General features: G+C 41.3%; 1 protein-coding gene across 1 annotated transcript in view; it reads right to left on the reverse strand.

The window, feature by feature from the left end:
* Nucleotides 1-23000, reverse strand: part of CUBN (cubilin) — a 155121-nt gene that overhangs the window by 78690 nt on the left and 53431 nt on the right. Inside the window, exons 32-33 of the mRNA XM_056336735.1 lie at nucleotides 12749-12908; nucleotides 3055-3236 (exon numbers count right to left, since the gene is read on the reverse strand). Of these exons, the coding sequence (XP_056192710.1) occupies nucleotides 3055-3236; nucleotides 12749-12908 (342 nt within the window). The remainder of the gene's footprint in view (nucleotides 1-3054; nucleotides 3237-12748; nucleotides 12909-23000) is intronic.

The following is a 23000-nucleotide window of genomic DNA, read 5'->3' on the forward strand; positions in this document are numbered from 1 at the left end:
TGTAAAAGGAATGGAATCTGATGGGGAAGAGAGAAAGACAAAGCGCAACAGTGTCATAGAAGAAACAATGAGACAGATTCAAGGAGAATGTGTCAAACACTTGAGCATGCAGAAGCCACGAGGAGAACTTGAGGATTTCACACACAGTATTTTTATGTAACTATTACTGCACAGTCTTGGTGAAACATATGGCAGTACTGGGATACTGACATGGAAGGTACAGCTTGTTTAGGAGACACTGTCAAAGGGAAGGGAAGGGAAATAGTTGCTGTATTTTACAAGAACAAACATGCTTCAGAAAAATGTGCAAGAGAAATATTCAAGAAATTATGGTATAAAACTAAAGTTAGCAGCAAAGGTGCTGCGACGGGAAAGATCTCTTAGAATTTTCCTACATTTCTCTGCCAGGTCAAATGGGTGAGAGTGTTTCTAAGCAAAAGCTAAATGCATCCAGGTAAGCATCTTTTGTGTTTACGGGGGAATTTTTACTACAAGACAACAACTTATTTCAGAGAGCAGAGAGAGTTAATAAGACAGGGAGGGACAGCAGCATGCAGAGCTACTTTAGTACTGATTTTGACTTCCTATTAGAACTGGAAAGTTATTTGGCTTGAAGGAAAACAGGAAGTGGTAGAAACTCACTATTCAAAGATAAGGAAAAAGTGAAATCAGGAGAATAACTATGAGAAAAAGCAGACTTCAAACCCAAAGAATTTGTAGACGGAATACTCTTGGAAAGATTATATTAGAGTCAAAGAAGTTCGGAACCTTAGTGATTGCTGAAACACACTGTGTCAAAGGCATATCAGGAACCTCTTTTTTTCCTAACACTTTCCAAACTTTTGAGTTTATAGTTTTCAGTCTGGACATACACACACAACTACAGGAAAGAAGATGGCAAGATAGAGTAGCTCCTGAAAATGGTCAACCATGTTCCTTTTTTTCCGCACTAAATCTGACTCATCATTTGTTCTGTGTAGACTGTATCAATCATGCTCCGAATGTGTAATTTTATAACAAAAGCAAGAAAATATATACGTGACAAGGTACATAAAGCTCCACCAAATGCCTGCAGTTTGGTAGGGGAAGCTGTTTACTGCCATGCAGAACCTTTGATCTTGCACTAAGACACGAACCCATTTTTCTCAATAAGTTGATTTACGTTAGGTTATCTGTCAGAAGATCAGAGACAGCTGTTGGGAACTGCATGAGCCAAGGTCAGGAGACAAGTAACTCAGAGGCATGCCAGTTCTGAGGGCAGGAAGGCAGGGAAGTTCAAACAGCAAGGTGGACTTCTATGCTGATGAATGAGTAAGGCTGGAAAGAAGTAAAGCATAGCAACTAAGTTTGAAATGGTAAAGAAAGCAAGTCCAAAACCTAAGGTAATTGCCTTGCTCAGAGAGACAGAGCAGCAAACTGTAGGATCCTCTTAAACAACTTCTTTCAGCTATTTGTGTGCAGCAACACACTCATAAACAATGGTTGTAGGGCAGCTCCCCTACTAGTAAAAAAAACTGTCAAGCAAATGGTTGCCAGCCATCTGTACTGGATCATGATGGCTCCTGTGTGACCACCTGCATTGTCCTTGCACTATTCAAGAAATGGTCAGCCATGGAAGATGTAGATTTTTGTAGCTGTTTAATGGATTCCTCTGGGCAACAAAGGCATAACTGATGTGTTCAGGCAGATTAGCTTCAATCTAGTCACTTTAGGCACAAACAACAATGAATCCGCAATACCACAGACTTCACGAATACCCAAACTAGCCAACACAGGTCACCTATTCACAGGCACTGGTGTCAGCAATGCAACATAACAGTCATACTTGCCAATGCTACTGATGGAAAATTCATGGAACAACTTCCTTACACCCAGATCCTACAGAAGTCCCAAAGTCAATAGAATACTCAAATACAGTGTCCATTTGGTCAAGACTTCTGCTTCACTGCTAAGATAGGGAAGCCTGTTTCATTGCCAGAAAGTTGGAGTTAAGTTATACATCTCTTCTAACTCATACAAATGCCTAGCAATCATCTATCTGGCAACTGTATATTCAGGACCTGCTTTGGGATGTGAGTTAAGTCTTCCAGGAATACTGTGGATGAGTGTGCACTAAGGACCACAGGCTGGAGAAATCAAAGCTACAAAGTTGAGAATAGGCAGCAGTGAGTATGGGTAGGTATTGGACAGAAAGCTGTCTAGCTGTACATCAGTCACACATCACATCACCCAGGAGAAGAGGAGAAGAAAGGCCCTAGCAGAGTGCTACAAGATCTCTTAATCATCAGGTTCATTACAAAAACGTTCAAATGTCACCTATGTATTAAATAGAAAGACCCAACAACTGTAGGGGTGATTAGTAATCCATTAGTGATTCAAACATCTTTAATGAGAGCAATCCAGCAAGTCTACACTTCTAAAGAGTTTCTTTCTGAAATTATTTCCTATACCTTCTTCCTGCACTGGAAATCTATTCAAATCTGTTAGCTGGGATTGTTCACCTGGCTGCTTCCCAAGACAAGCACAAAGATGTAGTATATAACAGGACCATCCAGTCTTACAAGTCCCTTAAAGATCAGTAAACCCTTAGAGAAGTACCTTTTCTCCTTGTTCCACTGCCCTAACCTGACTAGGACACTTCCTCTTCTTTTATTCTTTTTTTCTGAGTACAAAGGCTCTTCATAGTTTTCAGTGCTCAGGGTTATAAAACTTCCCACTTCCTTGTAAGGTCCTACACAAAGTCTCACCTTCGTTATCCCCCAAGAGATCCATTATCTTCCTATACATCAGGAAATTTTATCTTCACAGTGCAGCACCCTATGCTTAGTTCTCTGTAAAAGGTGGACTTTTTAAGACTGAGTTTCTCAAAGTAGTTTTGTCTCTTGTTAGAAAGTGTACAGTGCCTAGCATCATTATTAAGGTATAGACTTTCCCAAAAATGGGAAAATTGCAGTAAAATTGTTTGTTCTGTTCCTGCAGATGTTGGGATTATCTGCTCCAGACAGAAAATCACATAACTTGTGTATTTTTGAGTAGTAAATCTAATGCTCTTACCTCCAAAACATCGTTGTTGCAGTTTGAGTGATATTCAATGTCAAGTTCCTGAATGGTGAGTTGAATGCTGCTACCAGGTGCTGTGTGAATATACCAGATGCATTCCTTATTGCTTGGGTATCTGCTGGGGTAGCCAGGGCTGTGAAATGAACCAGAAGGGCCAGAGAGTTCTCCTCCACAACCTGATAACACAGCAAAGAAGCCATCAGTGAGGGGCTCTGGAAAAGCTCACTGACAGCTCTGCAATGAGGACAGGCATTAGCACCCATTTAATGAACAAATGTGAATACTGGCCTTAAGGGTCTGCTCTATCACAGGGAACTGAGGTCCAGCAGGGAAGAGAAACTCAAGAACGGCAGGCTGGACCTGCCGGCCCTGCCCATGCAGTAAGCACTTCACCTCCTGGTTTGGAAAGTTTCTCACTGTGCCTCAACATCTGCTTTGACAGAAACAGAATGTCTGAAGAAACAGACATACAGCAAAAGAAGTGACATCTTTTGTATTGGCCTCTAACTGTGATCAGTTCTAGAAAGCTGAATCAGAGCCATCCTCAGTTGTTAACTGACCTCAACTAATACACAACCCAAGTTATCATGGGGAGGGCTTCCTATTGTTGTAAAAATGCTGTTTCCCACTGCTTTAGAAATCATAAAACTAAAGACAATGCAATTTCCCTCAGCCCAGTGAGCATGATTACAAGCTGCCAAGTCACAGTGGATAAACTGGGTTTCTGACATTTGGTGGGTTTAATGTTCTTTTTTATTCAGTTGTAACTGTAATTGTAAGATATGCCATGTTTGAAAAGTTATGTATTTTCCTTTCTGATAAGAAATTGTTGTCCTAACCTCACTCCCCAGCTCCTTGGGTGATTTAAGTTCTTGCATATTATGAGCTAGATTGGAAGAAAAAAAAAAAAAAAAAAGCAAAACAATGGATCAAATGCAGGCCCTAATTTGACAGCACAAAGCAGCTGAACAACCAGGACTGCAGTTCTATCATTGCTTTACAGAGTTGTGGCAACTGCTACGCTCACCTACTTTTGTTGTTCCCAGGAAGATGCTTTCCCTGACCCAGTCCCCCAGTGCAGGTGTCAGTGGGGTGGGAAGGCACAAGAGCCCTTCCCAGTGTCAGGACAGATTTAGATCAGCTACATTCACGATGAAACCTCACCTTTAGAGAAGCCAGTAGGGTGGGTGTGTATCTGTCACATACAGAACCCAATGGAGTTGCGTGTTTGGTCTGATTTTACATGTGTTGCTCTGCCTTGCAGCAGCTTTTTTTTCCCTCTCTACACTACAAGCCCCCAGTTTCTTCATTTAGGCACTAGCTAATCTTTTGCTTACACAGCTTTTACGGGGTCACTCGAGCATTGTAAGTAAAGCCCATGCTCCATCAATCTCTTTGGCTTTATTTCCAGAGGAAAGGCTCTGTCACATAGCAAAAAAGCCCCCAAAACACTTCATAAAACCATTTAATGAACCATGAGCTCTATATTCCCAGGGGCAAACACTGTGTATGTCAGAAGTGATAAATAGCATCTGTTATCAGAACTTTTAGTTATAGGTGATATTTTACAACATAAACCAAATAAACTACCCCTCTGACCTGCCCAACTAATCTACACAGATGTGTAAAACTCCCCTAACCTCTATTAAATCTATGCATAATTTGCAACTTGAAGAAGGTATCTTTGGCCATTGCACTGCTTAACACTTGTTTTTTCTTCAGGAAGCTATAGATCAAGATTAAATTCAAATACTTCCCTCAACACCTTCTACGACAAACTTGTGGTTATTGAAGGGTGGCTGCTAAACCCCAAAAGCATTTGCCATCATCTCTACCCATGGGGTCTTTCAGCTCCTCACTGAAAACTTGAGTTTGGCTTTGCCACAGTCGGCTGTAGGACTTCAAGGACTGCAAAATCTATGAGAGGAAAGAGCAGCAGGTCTGAAATGAAGCAAAGCAAGAAGAAGCTATTTTAAACTAAAGAAGAGCCATCTAAATACAGATGTGAGGAAGACCCCAACCATGCCAACAATGTAACATGGATCTCCATCAGTCCATCGCACAGGACTCGCCAGAAAACCACCGTTCAAACACAAGCATTCCCACAACTGAGCAATAGTTAGCTATAACCCAGGAAAGACTTTACATAGCTGAGGTTGACCTCACGGGTGAATTGTCACAGGCTTAGTTCTCCCTTTTTCCCCAACTTGCTGCACAGGATGCTCCATAACCCTGAGGTGGTTTGCCCTGCAGCCACAAAGCTACATTGTCACGCTACCCCATGTCTCAGCCAAGGAATAAATGCAGCTTTTAAGTGTATTTGAAACCAATCCTGCCTTCAGTCCCTCCGGAGAAACAGATCCATTAATATTTCAGCAGAGAGACAGAGAGGAAGAAAGCTTCAGTGGAACCCACCACCCCGGTTTTTTCCCCAGTGCCATCAGAAGATGGCCTAATTTTCCTCAAAAGAAACCAGATCGTTGGGTTTTTATAGCTGGAGAAAAAAAAAGTTGTCGGCAGGGGGGGAGCCCTACAGCTGAATCTGCAGGGTGAGTTACTCTCTCTCTTCTCCCTCAGCAGCAGGAATGACACAGCCGCTGAGGCCAGACTTCAGGAGGGGAAAGCCGCCTCGCCAGCTTGGGAAACAGAACGATTTCTCAACAGACAGACTTGATGGCTCGGCTCCTGAGGGGTGGGAACGGGGAGGCAGGGGAGTTTCAGCAGGCGAGAACAAAGCCAATTGCCATTTATCTCAGCCTGAGGAAAGCTGGGAACATTTTAAACTAAACAGGCAGTTATGACTCAGCTTCTCCTACTAAGAGTTTCCTGATAGCCACAAAGACATGTTTTTTTATTTAAACCCGAAGTGGCTCAGATGAGTGGAAAGCTTGTGTGATGGGCTTTGAGGCCCTGACCTTTCTTTCTATGCAACCCTTGCAGGTAGCATTCGGATTATTCATGCTCCCTCTCCAGAGTGGTTTATATTTTCTCTGAGCTGAATCGATACTCTCTGGATGACGTGTGTGAAGCACATGAATAAGAATGTCAAACTGGTTTTCATGTGCCATTTCTTTTCTTCCAACTACAAATGTTCCCAGAAAAGGCTCTTTGTTAAAGAGAAATAATTCTTCTTACATGCTCCAGTAAAATGGAGGTAAAGTTTAGATGTCTGATTCATTTCTTATAATGAATGTGCTGAACTCATGTTGAAATCATTTATTGTTTCAAACAGATCAGAAATTGCTTAAGTTTATGCCTAAGTATTCACTAATACCTGAAAAAAGACTCCCTGATCTTTGCAAATATGTGAACTTCACACCTGAACTATTTTGACTGACCTGCATATGCAAAGCAGAAGCCTCTGTATCAGAGCAGAATCATAATCTCTGAACTCTCTGACCAGCTGGCAGAAAGTCTATATATTATGTTTCTGCTCTTACATGGATGAGGTAAGAATCAGTTCTGTTGTGCTTTTTTGAAAAAATATATAGATGCTAGATGGTTTTAACAAAATATTTACAGAAATACTTAAGAGATTAAAACAGATATTCCTGCCTTTAAACTCACTTGCTACATCTATCTAACACTAAAATGAGAAAACCTCAAATTATGATAGAAAAACTTTTTGAAATGCTTATACATTTTGTATGTGAAAGATTTGCCAAGCCTTAGAATTAATAAAAAAAAATGATAATAAAAATGATCAGGAATAGTGTTTCAAAACAAGAAGCAAACTTCAGTGACTTTGCAGCTTATATTTTGGTTCCTGGAATATTATGGGTCCTTATGATTCACAAAACTTTTGTCTTGAATGTTCTAAGAAGATTAATTTAGAATTTGATCCCTGACTTCTTACTCAGTGTCTTCCCCATTTTCATTAGTCACAAAATTATTACAGAATTATCCCTTTCTTTGATCGGATCACAGGTACAAGCCATCAAGGAAAAGTAAACTGCAAGTATTTCACCTATTACGTGTGTGTTACCTATGAAAACAGATCCCCTGCCTTAAGATGCTTATACTAGGCACTGCAATCAGCCTTGGCAGACTTAAAATAACCTGAGAAGATATCAAACAAATTACATTCATGTGTATGGTGTTCACACTGAAGATGCAGATGTAGATGCATATTTATTTTTATACCTATATGAGTATGTGGATATATGTATTGATTTTGCATTTAAAACGAAAACTTCATGAGAAATGCCAGTCCTGTTCTTTTGAAACATTCACTTGTATGTACTGTATCTGTTTCCTGTTTTTTGAGCAAGCTAAGAAATACATTTTGATTTAACCTGGAATGTAATTTCCATACCAAAGTAGCCTGCCTACTTTATTAAGATATTGAAATAGGAAAAGTTTAAATGATGATGTAATCATCCCAGCTAATTAAACTTCTTCCATCTCTGGCATCACCACTAAATGAATACAAACCTTCTACTGTTTACATTTGTCTGCAAACATCAGATTAGAGTTTGCTTCTATTAAAATAATGGAATTTATGCTGTTTATGGCAACAAAGGAAAAAAGATTTGGTCTTTAGGGGTAAATAATATTGTGGAAGCAGAACCTATAAATTGCTGCATGACTTCAGCTCTCGCTGCAATAGTGGTGAATAATGTGAGACCCATTCAGTTCATATTGAAACATCTTTTAAAGTTTTTCTCAGCACAAAAATACATGGTCTTGCTGTTTGTGGACAGATTTACAGACAGCTGCACTGTGGAAAAGTTCTTGTAGCTGAACTGTATACAGCGTATGCTCAGTTTGTGCAGACCTTCTTGCAGTTATTTTGGAAAATTCAGCCCTGCAGTTAAACTGAGAAAAAAAAGGGATGGGAGATACTCTTCTAGTAGTATAAAGGTTCTGGAAGTCCCTTGAAAAATGCTTAAAACAACTACCTAAGCTGCTGTTAGTTGCTAGGAAATCAGACAACAAATAGAAAGTTCGGGAAACATACATTTAGTGTCTTTGCTTTCCTCTGGCTAAAATCTAAGTAGTTGCTGAAGATTGTGCAAGGGATGATTTATAGATCTTTCCATATTACTGCCTGTTTGGTTAGCAGATGGTGTTCATTAACCAAAGAAGAATCCCTATTCTCATAAATAATTATAGCTGAATAGAGAAGTATTAATCTGTGGAAACCTCTATTATTTGCAAGGTTTTCAGATTTATTCATGGGTATGTTTTAGCCACATGCTAGAAAAATCCCTTCCATAAAGTTTAAAGTGAAATGACACTGTAAAATCAAAGTTAGTGACATAAAAGGATTCAGCGTTGTTCCATTTGTTGTGCTCATCGTGGAATTTTTCAGTAAGCATTAACTGAGTATAGCTGCAAGTAGCGGGTAGTACGAACATTTGCCTGTACTACAATAATACTTGCATGAAGTAAAACTTGGATTTGATTCTGAAATCTTTTGCTCTCTTGAGTAGGTTTAGTTTATAGAATAGTATCCAATGGAGCAAGAGAGAGAATTTTGGTGATGAGGGTTTATACAAGAGAGTAAAATTTCAGGTGATAAACTGTGCTGTGCTTTTGGGTTCTTTTTTTTCTTCTCTCTGGTTTCTTCATCACCTCTATAGTTTTGATTATTATTGTTTCATCAGTCCCCTGAATTCTGGTATTTTCTTCAACATGTTCCAATGTGAAATCAGTAAGATGGATAATAAACAAAGAGACTACTCTGGGACGCAGAGACATAAAGGCAAATTTAGCCGTTTAAACAGGAGTTGAATCCTCTGAAATATTTAACAGCCACAGCTCCCATATCAGCTGATATGTGTTCAATGTTAAAAAAAAAAAGCAACATTTTCTAGCTCTCAGACATTGATCAAACCATTCAGCAATAAGCTTTTAAAGAAAATTTTGGCCCTTATTCTAATGTATTAGTCTGGGGGTGGGAGGAGGTCCAGTTTGCTGAAGAAACAGAAATTAATTCATCCTGAGCTCTCACAGAGAACTGCAATACAAAAAGCCAGCTCTGAACATGGTATCACCCACAACTCAAAAAAACTGCTCAGGACTTCAAAAGGTCAGATCCCATGCGTCCTTAGACTTAATGTGACAGAAAGACACTGAAAAGGAATAGTCATTTTTGAAAACTAAACAAACGGCAATTTGTCAAAGGCCGCACAAGAAATCAACAACAGAGCTATGATTCAGGCTTAGGAAATCTGGGCCTCCGCTCCCTCATTGACCTGCAATGCGGCATTCTTTCCAGCAATCCTAACAGATGCCTGGCAAATGTCTGCAGCGAATGGCTTCGGCATCCTAATTTAATCATCTAATCTAATCTAATCTCTGTTTCTGTTATGCTTCCCTGAAGAACTAACAAAATATTTGCATTTTACGTGACACATACTGAAAACACCAGTCTTTAGTTATTGTATGCCTTTTCATAATATTCATCTTCTGAAAATACAGACCCAGGCTAATGAAAACTTTTCTTATGAGCCAAGCAGCCTTCTTCACACCTGTCCACCAAACATTTCTTAGGGAAATCCAACAGAAAGAAGATGGTGGTGAAGGAAAAGAGCGATACAATACTTTGGAACTACATAATTATTTTCTCAATAATGTGCTGTGCTTCCTCTTTAAAGGGGAAATTAATATGTCATAGAAAACAGAATAGTGGGCATAAATTTTGCCTATTATGAGAAAAGCCAATTAAATTTCCTGACAATCAAGCAGCCAAATGAGTAAGCTTCTAATGAAATGCAGATGTATATATAAAGCAGTCAGCTCCCACATGCATGTAGCCTAATAAGGTAAGTGACAGGTCTAGGAAATATGTGTCTTCTCAGATAGTGACAGTTGTCACTGGTGTAATTTTGCACTGAGAGACCTTTGCCCTTTTGGCCTCCTGCTTTTTTTTTTTAAGGAAAGCAATTCAATTGGCATGCCATCTTTGCAATATCCAGACTGCTACCAAGAATTTGTTCTTTCTCAAAAGGCCAATATATGCCCCCAAATATATTTTCCTATATTAAGATTCCTAATAAACAGTAGAAGCAGAATGAGCATCTTGCAGATTCAAGCTTTCCTCTGGTGAATAAACCCTCTTGAGGCCTTGGCTGCAGAAGAAAACATTAGTGATTTAGCCCAATCAATTCTAAATCCAGGTTCATCAATGAAAGCCCCTTACATGAACAGTGTTATTTCAGAACCACGACCACTTTTAATTTGAACTCTTTGCACTACAGTGTTGCATCCAAGTTAAAATTATATAGGACACTTTTAAGCATAAATAACAGCATTCTCCTAAGATCAGTTACTAATTGTGTCTTTGGGAAAGCCTAAAGACTGGGTTTCCTTCAGGAACTCAGCAACTGCAAAGTAGTGGCTCAGCGACTGGCAAGATCAGATGCAAATGTTTCAAATCAAAATACTCAAAATTTGTGTCATGTGGCAGGAGGGGTTCCTCACATCAGATATCAATGAGGTAAACTTTTGGCTTTTCATGATCGTCTCATAACCGAGCAAAGTTGCCAGAAAGAGTGAACTGTATCAGGCATATGGTGGCAGATGTAAATACTGATCTCTTTTATCATCAAAGCACGTGAATGCCCTTGATACATATCACATAGATGCTTCACAACTGCCAGCTAAGGAGCACGTGGACAGCCTGAGAAATAGTTCACAGCAGCCTCAACTCTAGAGCACTTTTTTTGTGTACTCATAATGTACGTACATAAAAGAAATTGTACTCATTTGTCACTTGAGTACAAGCAAAACTCTTCTCTCACCAGCACACGTAGCCTTGTTATTTTCTTGTCAGGTGAGATGTTACCAGCTCCAGGTTTAGACTCTCTTAGGGATTTGCCTGCAGGAAAGAGGGGACCTGAATGCTTCACTCCAAAATATCCAGTTCAAAGGCTGCATCTTCTGATCAGTTCTCCTAGATAAGGAGCCTTTCTCCAGTGAGCTTTTTTTCTGCATTTGAAAGATTTTCAAAAGGGAGAAGCAAATATAGCACCCTGACTACAGGAACTTGTCTAATTTTATCCAGTTGAGGGCAGCGGTATATGCCCAGACCATGTAGCCACCAAGGGTAAGAGGAATACCCATATCTGTGCATGGTACCAGTCAAGAAAAAAAGGAAGTGCCTGCAATGAACAAAAAGATGACAAGTGTGGCCAGCTCTGGAGGAACTTGCACTCATATTACAGGCTGTCAGGAGTCGTATTTGGGATGTCAGAGCCAGCAAAGACATTCCCTAGGAGCCAGCCCTATCTGAACCCACAGATCTTACTCTGCTGCTTAGATACAGCCCACATTAGCAGCCTAGGCCCTGTGCAATGTTAGGCTGCAGTTTAGTGTCCAGGAATGAAAGAGGAGCAGTGCTGTCTGACAGAGAAGTAAATGTGTCAGTGTAGAAAAGGAGTGCAGGGGGTTGGAAAAGGGCTGGAGAGTCCACAAAAACATTTGGAGGGGGACGTGGAGGGAAAGCACAAGAGGGCTTACCACGCAGGCAAATTCTGGAAAGCTTTGAGAGCTTTAGAAAAGCAAGTTAACCCAGCACCATGGCTACTGTATGGAGCTGATGTCATCTGGCTGTGCATAAAAGCCTCCACTTTTTCTTCTTTTGTGCAGTTCCAGAATGACATCACCTCAAAGCACAAGAACCTACCTTTGTGCTGCCGCACTTTCCCTGCTGGCTCCTGCCACACATCTCACTCCTCCCGCATATGTCCCTCCTTTGCCCAGAAATGCTCCTTGACCTCTGCTGAATGCAAAACACCACTGTCTAGTCGACGAGAGCCCTTTGGGAGGCTGCAAACGCCAGCAGCGCAGAGGAGCTCCTATTCAAACAATGTATAGCATGCCATACACCTCAGCAACCCACAGTGAGGCCTCTGCAGCCGATTTCAGCTGCTTTACAATGCTGTGAAGGCTGAATGGTGTGAACTGATTAGACAGACAGGGCAACTGTGGCGATTTAATTATTTTCAAGGTTGGATCCTCTTTGATGGGATGTACAATGGCACACGACTTAATCTTGTTATAGTCCAATATTGCTGTTAAATAAGCGGAGTGAAAAAGTTGCATTTTTAGCCTCACTTATGAAGAAACTGCAAACATAGTTCACAGCTGTATAGTCATTAACGGATTGGTTTATAACTGGTGTGCATGCTTGCCTATTTTCTTCGTGACACGCAAGAACAAGAGAAAAAACACCCAAAGCACATCCTGGCCAATGTTATTTCATGCAGAGGAGGGGGGTGGGAGGCAGCTGGAAGTGAACGTGCTACCCAAGAAAACAAGCACCACTAAATAAAACTGGAGAGAAGCCCGCACTGAAAACACAAATCTATAGGAATGAGGCAAACCTGAGGGCTGAGTGTTTCCCATTAGAAACCCCAAGTCACCCATGATTTTCCTGTAATGTATCTCCTGCTCAGTACAGCTATTCTGCCGATGCCGCTCATCCCTGTACCTGCTCCTGCAAATTAAAGCACATTTCACTAACAGCTCTCAGTTTCTGATCAGATGATCTTCTAAGGTATGCACGTGCAGAAACATCCACTGGGAAAGTGTTTGAGGAATTATGAGGAAATGCAATGCTTTTTAGAGCTGTAATGGGTTATTTCTACTTAGCTGACATCAGACAGCATAAGCTGGGACTCCATTACACATACAGGGAAGAACAAAACCTACCTACCCAGAGGATACCTGGCTAACTTACCATTAACATGCCACAGCATCTGGAACCCGCTTCTAGTGTTCAATCCATCAGAATAAAACTCCACATGCAGGCTGGTCCCTGTAGTACTCCCTGCCAGTGGAAGAGACTGTCCGCAGAAAGTGCCTATCAGGTTGGATTGCACATCAGGCCCATCATAGAGCTGAAATGAAACAAAAAATATCCCAGTGAGTAAAAGGCAGTGTCCCAATTCTTAATGTTTCGTATGGGATGTCGAAGGAAAAACAGTGAGATTTCTCACACCGGCCACCTTTGCACAGCAATATGAGCTCTGGGGAGCATGGAAAGATTTGGATGAAATTATGTTCAAATATAACTGCAATATCATCACAAAATCATAGAACAGTTTGGGTTGAAAGGGACCTTAAAGCTAGTTCCAACAGCTCCACCATGGGCAGGGACACCTTCCACTAGACTAGAATATCTCCTTAAACCTGGCTGCACACTGTGTACAGTAGGAAGGTTTTGCTGTTTCTGTTTTGGTGTGTATTGAGGGTTGCTGGGGAAGAAGACAAAGGGCAAATGGCAATGAACTAAAGCAGAAAGAAAAAAGGGATGTCATGGGTCTGATGTGGCTGTTCATCTAACATGCTCAGTGCCTCTAAACCCCTCAGTGACAACTCTGTTTACATCTTCATTTCTTTAAGACTACACTCTGGTGATTTCAGGACTGACTAGCTTGTGACAGAGAAAACCAAGGAGTCAGCATCACCAGGGCCTCCCAGAACAGTACGGAAAAACTGAAAACCAAAAGCAAATTAATTCCTCAAAAACCACAAGGCAAACTTCATATGTGTTTATTTATTGTTTCATAATCTTATGCTAGCATTCTGCTTTGGAGAAGTGGACTGAGCTATCCTTTCTGAACTTTTGTACTTAGAAACACTTTATGTTTGACCTCCTAGTCATACTCTACATGATTGTATCTTGACAGTCAATGTGTTGGGAGACGTAGCCAACCTGAAAAATCTTTCTGTTCCCCAACACAGGTGAGAAATCCTCTATCTCACTCTTAAAACATCACCACTCTAAAAAAGCCCAACCCAAAATGAACAAATAAATGCTAAGGAAATACTCCTGTATTTAAATCCTGACAGCTGCAGTTTGTCATATACGCACATTTAAATGAAAACACTTAACACTTAATGTTTTGATGGAGTAATAATGGATACTTAGAGTTTGTAAGCCTCTCTACATTAGTTTTCTCCAAACAGGTTTAATTGTTCTTCCAAATTCTAGTTTTGTGACTTTTTTCATATCCAGTAAACACACTGAATATGCATCTATGTTCCTCACCAAATATCCCAACAATCTCATTTTTTCAGGGGTAAGGAATACAATTTTTGCAAAGCTGGTAAAAATGAGACATTTCAGCTAAACTACCTTTGACTTATAATATCAGACTGACAGTGTCATCAAGTTAGGAGTTGCTTTATTATTTCTACTTTTGTAACTATGGTTCTTAAAGTTTAGAAAAACAGCGACCCTTGTGCTTTTTTATCACTTTGGCACAGTTCATCTCATCTTCACACGGAGCACATCATCCTAACAACCCAGCAAACTACTGGCACAGAAACCATGTCTGACCATTCTCATTGTGAATTTCTGGCATGCTTTCTTTTAGAATTTCAGCAAAACCTTTTCTCTGTTCTAAAGCCATCACCGTAAAGTTCTTTCTGTGCGAAGAATCAAATCTGTGATCTCTAGAAAAACAGCCAAGGTTTATTTATCTTTCCTCTCCATTCAAATCTCTTTTCCAAATACCTCTGATTCCACTAGGAATTCTCCTACACTCAACACCCATAGTATGGAAGTATGATATTATAGTAAATATTTATTAACCATGCTAGCTACTAATTTCTGCACACGTTTTCTAGCAGACTCACATATGGGAATGAGTAATTAAACCCTCAGGTTTTCTGTTCAAGACGCTGGTCTTGCAGGACCTTTGGAAATCTTGTTGTTGATTTAAGATGGAGTTGGGGCCAAGAAATCTACTCAAATGGTTTCAAATCCTCAAGAAGACAGTCTAGTTTGAGTGCCATTTTTAAATAAAAAATAAATTGGATGTAGTTCAGCCAGAAGTTAAGGGCAAATTGCATGAATAATTCTGTGGTAATATTCCATGGCCTATTTTGCAGGTGTTGACCATGAATCTTTTTGGTTTTCAATCCTCTAATACAATGAAAGCTCAGAGCATGGGAAGTGTATTGGAACTTGAGAACTATCACTTCATTTAGTATGATTTCTCTAGGAGAAATCAAGAAAGTTTCTGATTGCAGACCCACTGCTGGTAGTTCTTGCAAAGCCTTAATCAAATGTGTTTGATAATAAGATATGAAACTGTCATAAGGATCGAATGTTAAGAAGTTGAACGTCTATCTGTACTCTTTCCAAACATAAAGCTTGAAGGACCGCCTAACAGACAGCTGAGCTGTCCCATGCCCAGCATTACAGTTATGACCTTCCTCCAAGCCAGGCTAAAAGCTTTACGCATTCTTTTACGGCTTAAATTCAGCAAAATGAAATGAAGTCAGATCCAATTAGATTTTTTAACAGTACTACTTCCTTTGAAAGCTTTGTGGTATATACTACTCATATTTCTGTGGCTTCAAGCCATGGAAATCTTACACCAGAAAAGTATGAATGGCAAAGAATGAATCAATGTGGAGATCATGAATCTGTGCTCTGAATAGAAGCAACAACTATATTAAATACATTCAACAATCAGCTGTTACCTTTAGTGATTACAAATGAAAAAAACATTCTAAAGAACTGGACACATCATACCCAGAAACTTTCAAATCCCAAACAAAAAACCCCAACCTTCATGAGTCTCCTGCAACTTTGATTCATCAAGGGAGTGTTATTTTTATCTAAGACAGCAAATGTCACATTTCTATGGAGTTTCCCTGAAAACAGTCCTTCAGTATTTCGAATCACAAAGAGCAGTTCCCATGGCAACCCCTTCATGCCGTGCTGCCCCGTGGGTCTGGGTTCAGAGCAGTTTCGCAGGAAATTCGAGTGCCTGGCCAGCTGTAATTCATTGAGAGAGGCAGAACCGCGACTGCTAGAATTACAGTGGGGTTTTTTTGAGCTTTCATTTCTAAATGAAGGGAACAGCTGGGAGTTTTCACAGGGCATTTTGAACTTCTCAAACCACATTTTGCTCTCACAAAAATACGGGCAAGTGAAACTGAAGCTGCACACAGATCTCATGAACCACAATTTCTCTTCTGATCTCCGAGATAGTGTTTCTTGTCTAAGGGTCTGCTTTGTCAGCTGTGCTATCCTAAACTGCTGCAAATCGAGAGAAGGTTCTTCCCCAGGCTATATGGGGCACGATATTCCCTTGAACTGTGCAAGACAATTGAATTTTGGGGCAGTTTAGTAGCCACTACAGTACCATACTGTGTTTAGGAACTGGGGATTGGTCTCCCTCCCAGCTCCTTATTGGGAAGAAAGCGATTGCTCCCTTTTCTGTGTAGATATTTGTTTTGTAAAATATTTATTTGTTCAGACCTTTTAGCCTCCATCAGAAAATCCAAGGGCTTCATAATGATTTTGGCAGACGATCCAACAGGCAAAATATGCAAACAGCTGCAGCACATGTCCAGATCCTTAGCCTCCCCTGCTTTAACCAAAGCAATCACCTAGCAGCACCCAGGGCGCTCCATTTCATCAGCCTGCACTCTGGCACTGGGCCCAGGCGGGGGATACGGTATGTTCAGACAAATTATTAGGCATGAGTTTAAAAAAACTACTTATCAGGCTGCCTAGGAGCAAGCGTATAGGCTGACACAAAAGTAAAAAGGGGAGGTACTAGCTCTCTAAGGGATGAAGCAAGCTGTGGGACTGCCCTGCAGCAAAGTGGGAGCTGAATCATCTGCTGTACATTGGAGTCGGGCTGGGACAGCAGGGCCAGCCAAGGCTGCAGGAAGGGTTTGGCTTGGGTAGCTCTCCCAGAGGAGACACCCTGGTCACCAGTATTACATTTTGGCTTTTCTGACTCTTCAGCCTAGCAGTATCTCACTGACGCCAGTAACAATGATCTGGAGGCCACAGCTGTTCAACTGTCTTTGGAGGAGCAAAGCAAAGCAGCATGACCTGTGTCACAGAGAAGCTCATTGCTAGAACTGGAGCAAGGGCTCAAGGACTGAGCTGACTGGAAAATGGAGTTTCTGCTGTGCAGAAGGAAATAAAGATCTCAAACAAATGGGAGGAAGGAAACACTGAACGTGTTCCATTTGGGCATACTCAAAGCAGGGACATTTTTCTAGGTGACCGCCTTGTCAATATTATTCCTTCTTGCACCGTGAGACTGGCAGGAGCCTTCCAGACAGGTAGTGGGACTCTATCTGTTCAGTTTCCCTGGCAGAAAACTGGTATTTTATTTTTTAGGGTAAAATTTCGGTTTTCTCTTGGAGAACTTTTATTTCTGTGAAAAGGCATATTTTTTTTCCATCAGGAAAATGATTATAAAGGAAAATCCCCAGCCTAATGTGCTCTGGAAAAAAGCTGCTTACATACATTAGTCAGGCATAACACATTGTGTTGATCCAGATGTGATGGGAGAGTCTTCAAAGACAAACTTTCTGTTTCGTATGAGGGGGAAATCCATCCTATGAATACTGACAGTTCTCATTTTATTGTACTATAAATAATTCTATTATCAGGTGTCGATAATTCTTTACATAATCATTCAATAATTCTCTCAATTTGAGTCTTGAACCAAATTGTTTGCAGTCTGAAAGCCTTTTCACAGGGACCAGCAGCAACAGCCCTGGGCTGTATTTGCAGAACTGAGAAAAGGATGTTGTGCCTTGAATTAGACCAGAATAGCTGCAAGTCTCCCACCTATTGCTGGAGCCTCTAGGACATACTCAAATTGCTATTCTGACACACACAAGTATCCCTTTCACACACACAAGTATCCAAAACAAAATGGGATTGTTTTGACTGATCTAAACACTAGAGGCAGTGATTACAGGTATCTGAGTAACTCTTCCTGAATGGGTCAGGTTTTGGAAAAGAAATTTTGATGGCATAGCAACAAATATGTTACCAGAAAACAAAATGAAGCAAAACACAGACAATATAACCACCACTCAAGTAACAGGAGGCACTTTAAAGTGCAATCACCATTACTTGTTAAAGCAAGAATCACCAAAATAAAAAGAATCAATTTCCAAGCAGTATTTTTCTTTCTAGAAGAACCAGAGTGCAAGCTTAAGAATCTGCAGGTCTGTCAGCCAGAGAAAAAAAACCAAACAAACTACAGCTCCAAGATGTGGCACACTGTGCTAGCTCAGCATCACACCAACATAGTTTTCATGGAAACACAGGCAACTTAAGACTTCGAGCATCTTACTGTGGAGCCTTCTTACTTCTACACAAACAGGAGAGCAAAAGAAGGCCACGTTTGTGCTTGCATGATGAGAAGTGTTTGCGATTGCTACTAGAAAAAAGCCCTCCTTAAGAACTTATTCTAAATAACGTTTAAATACCATTATTTAAATATGTTTATGCCCTAGATGACCTTTAATGAAACTCCTTGCTCTGACTACTGAAGGCAAATATCTTGTCTCCACACAATGACGCACTTTCACTAATTAAACATTTTATTCCATAGTACAATGGAGTTTGACATTGTGCATCACAAGACATACACACTGTAGTCTTGCTGGGATTTATCTAACACATGGAAATGTAGAGATGTCTAGTTTTTTAATAGTAGGAGTTGTACCCGAGTCTGTGTTTTGTCATGTAACCTGAGCCTGAAATACTCAGAGCCCTTTGAAAGTTTCAAGCAAAGTTCAATTCCACGTTGGACTGCAGTGGTATTTTTTAAAAGGATTTTTCATCTCTTACATTGCCACTTACTATCTTCTCAAAGAAAACAAGAATTTCTAACTACGGGCAAATCTGCTCATTCCTGCCTTTCTAGGAAAGGTTTCTTTCTGCAAATGATATAAAACAAGTAATTGTCTTTAGCAAGTCTCTTTTTATTGTAAGAACGTAAGAAATGCTGGGTGTATCTTTGGATGAAATTTTAAATTTGTTTTAGATATAGAAATAGGAAACAACTGCTGTTTAAGAAAGGAATGCCTAGGAGACACCCACCTAGTTGGTCAGCCCCAACGCCTGCACTCAAAACCTTATTTCTTCAGCATATTTTAAATTCCCAAGCCTATATTAGAAGAGCACTTCCACCTAATCGGCACAGCTGTCTGAATGGGGAAGCTCTCAGCCACCTGCGGCGGGGCAGTCCTGGAGTCTCACCCATGCACGCTGGCCAGAGCAGGCTGAGCTGAAAGCAAGGCAGCCCAGCGCAGCAATGCAGCCGGAAAGCCCTGCACCTCTGCTAAGCGCTGTGGGTGCTTTGACCTCAAATCATGGCTCCACTGCCTGAGGCAAACCCAGGCTGCCCCAGTGTCCTGCTCCTGACCCTGTGCCTCCCCCTGAGGTAAAAGCAGAGGTTTGCTGTCATGGCCAGCATCCAGATGGGTGCCTGAAGCGTCTCTCCTGCCTTTGCTGACCAAGGGGCTGCTTGGGGAGCCACGTCCTCCTGGCAGTGGGGTCACACGTGCCTGGTCACTAGGCTGCGGCTATTTTGGTAGACTGCCTGCTTTCCCCAGCACCTCAAAAATTGAGGCGGTTCCTCTGCAGTGAGAATCCACTCAAAGTGGAGGGAGAAGGACTGCTTTTGAGCTTGGAACAATAATATTTCCAAAGTTATTCTTCAGTAGAAAGCTGCTCACTGTGGGAAAAAGCCCTTTACAAAGAGATGGGGCTGTGCCTAGGGACTACAGCAACTGGGGGGATGAAGAAGCTGCACCTGCTCTGAAAACCTCAGGGGGTTCTGAGCAGTTTGCAGCAGTGCTGACTCCTGTCCAGAGCTGAGTGCTGTTCCTCATGTGCTTTGCCAGCCCAGATGAACCGAACTGCCGGTGCAAGCAACATCACACCAACACCATCAGAGGCCAGAGACAGAAGGATCCTCTCTGGGAATCCTCCCCATTTGAGAAAATTTAGATCATGCAACCTATGGCAACTGAGGAGAGCTGCAGCTTGATCGCAGCAAATGAAGAGGGGAGAAAAGGAAATACTCTTGCCCCTTGGGCTTTCAGGAAAGCAAACCTGCCTGCTCATGTGAACAACGGGAAGAGGAGGGATAAGAGCTTCCTCAGAGTCCTGTGTGGTTTTCCCTGAACTGTCTTGGGGCTTCCCTTTGATGAGGGGAAGCTTTGAGCAATTCAGATGGGATTTCCCCAGCCACCATGTAATTTCGCACTGTGACGCCTGTGCTGAGGGGGATAAGCCACTTCACTGCACAGACAGTCACTGGCCAGGCTATCCAGCAAAATTTAGAATACAGAAGAACAGAGGAGAGACGAATCCAGCTGCAACTAGACGAGTCCCAAATGCCCTTTCCCCAACAAGAGGCATGCACACTACCATCATATGGTAGTGTTTCACAGTCACTTCATTGTACAGTGCTTTTTCCTGAAGGTACAGACAAAGTCACATTGCTCTGAGCTGTCAGGGTGTGGAAAATGCTGTGTCCATGAAGGTCTGACTCATTTTGTGAGTCCAAGAGCAGAAGAGTCTGTGCTGGCTTCACTCGTGCTTCTTGTCATCTGAGGTTTCTGTGGGCACCATGCAACCCTTTCATCACTGACAAATTTAGCTGTCTTGAGGGGTATGGGGTTTTGCATGCATTTCTAAGTCTGCTTCTAAGTAACCTTTCAAACAGCAAAGCCAAAGTGTACTTTGATTCTGGCAGTGCAGGCAACTGGGAAAACAAAAATCCGAGCCCTGAGCCAGTCTTGTCTAGGGTGGGCAGCTCTTTGGGCCTGATGCTCTCCTGAGTATCAAGATCTCTCACTGAAAATCAGTGCAAGGGCTAAGATTTCCCTGTGTACCAATGGTGAGGCCTGCCACAAAAAACCAAGGAGAATTGTTGCTTTTATCCTTACAGTCTTACACTGGAGTTCTTGTGGAGGCCCATAAACCCCTGAAGGAATTCAGGGATGGGCTGGCATGCTGCCAGTTTGCATGGTAGTATGTTAATGGATACCACTGCAGTCTGGCCAGTAGGCTGTCATTTGATGTCTGTGTGCAGAACCTGGATGGGAATATTCAATATATCATCTGCTTCCCCAGGGTGATGTACGATGGGTGACATTTTGTAAATCAATGCATGGCCATAAGCAAAGCCATTCTCTGCGGTTAAAGAATTCCTGCAGCACTTAAAAAAGACATACTCATAAATAAACTGTAATAATGTTAATCTCTTAATATGGCTTAAGCATATTTATTACTCACAAGTACAAAAGGGAGTAAAACTAGAAACAGGGTAAGTGGTTTGCCTTCTTCTATGATAAGCTAATAAAAAGGAGACAATGACCAGCTGAGCGCAAGTGACAATTATCTAATGCAGTATTTCCAGATGGAGAAAAAGGATATTATGGCACATCTCTGGAATGCTACTGTGGTTTAAAAAAAAGATAAAAAAAAGACAAAGACATATCCTGTTACCACCAGAAGAAAATGAAACAGTTCTCAGGAGCAGATGCCATATTAATTACTGTAATTATTTGATAATATTCCACATATAAGGGAAAAATGGTATTTTGACGACTCTGAGCCTAATTGCTGTAAGAGTCTGGACTTCCTAAGTTCACCAGCAGTAAGCAAGCAAGGAAGTGCTCTATTCCAAAGAACTCTATCCCGCCTTGCAGCAGAAGGAAGGCTTCTGCTGTTATCAGGCAGTTGTTTGCCCCCATAAGATGTTCTTTTGCATTAACCCAGTAATCCCAGTCTTGCCACTAGATCAACAGTCTGCACAGACCAAAGGGGTGAGACCCAGACAGAGAGCTCTGAAACTTCTCTTGCTGCATGACACAATTTTACTATCTGCTTATCAGGCTGGTGGTATCTTGCAAAAGGCTTGGCGAGGTCCTCCCTGTACTTACTAAAAGCAGATGCTAAACAGACTGGACTTCAAGGGGTGGTTGTAAGTTCTGACCAGAAGAATATAGAGGGAGATCATTACTGAAGAACAGAAAGATTAGTGTTTTTCAAATGGTATTTTTCTTGGATAAGAAAGGAGTACATTTCAGTCCTACTGCAAGACTCTCATCTTTAGGGCAATAACATGACATTTTCCTTACTTATAAAATTGCTTTGCCTCTGTGGAGAATATGTTCTGTCATACTAAATAAGAAGGTAATTCATCATTAAAAACGGGGAGTCAAATAAATGCTTGTTCAGCTAATAACCTGGTGAACGTAGAGGAAGGAATGACATTTCTATGTCATTGTCTGCAATATCTCATTGGCTACAGCCTGATAACTCCTCTAGAAAGACTAATGTTAGGTTATTAAGCCAAGCCACAGCATGCAATATAATTTAAAGACCATCCAATCTAATTAGTTAGTGAAGCATCACTAGGAGACAGTCCACTATGTGGTGTGCTTTGTATCATATTGTTGCTACTTCTGTACGTCTTTATCAGAAGCCATTCATCTCATATTCTTAAATCTTCGCTATAAACTCCTTCCAAAATGTCACACATCCTGGGAGCATTACTAGCAATGAGCCAACATCCTCTGACAGGCCACGAAACACCACACACTGCTCATTTGTTGAGAAAGTGCTCATACGAGATTCATGACAGAGACTGACATTATAAAAAACTGCAGTTTTGCCTCCCTCCCACACTGCCTCTTCTCAGTTTCTGGCTCCTATGCACAGGGGCAGAAAACTGCCACTAAGTCAGAGGAATGGGGCTTTTTCCCTCCTACTTGACAGAGGCATAAATAGTCACACATGCTGAAGCGGTGGAAATGCAGGTCCTGCCTAGGCCAGACTGAGTCAGAGTCACTCAAAGCTCCCTGTGGAGAGTGAATGCTGCTTACCATGAGTAACACCAGCCAGCTGCCGCAAACGGTAGTCTGGCTCACAAAAAGCTTCCGCGATCAAAGGAGAAAAGGAAATAGGTAATATAATACATGGCTGACTTCTCATTGTACAGCTGTGACTGCGTTTCAGTCAGGGACAGGCATGAGCTGCACTTACACTTACTTGTACTCTTTGGACATCTCTCTTTTTCCTTGTCCTGTACTTGAAACAGTTACTTGCTCTTAGTGATGATATTATCTTTGGTAACTGACAACCACTAGGAATACCTGTGTGTAGAAACTTTTGGTTTTGTCATTACTCTACATAC

This window comes from Falco biarmicus, chromosome 4 (genome assembly GCF_023638135.1).
Source record: "Falco biarmicus isolate bFalBia1 chromosome 4, bFalBia1.pri, whole genome shotgun sequence".
Lineage (NCBI taxonomy): Eukaryota > Metazoa > Chordata > Aves > Falconiformes > Falconidae > Falco > Falco biarmicus.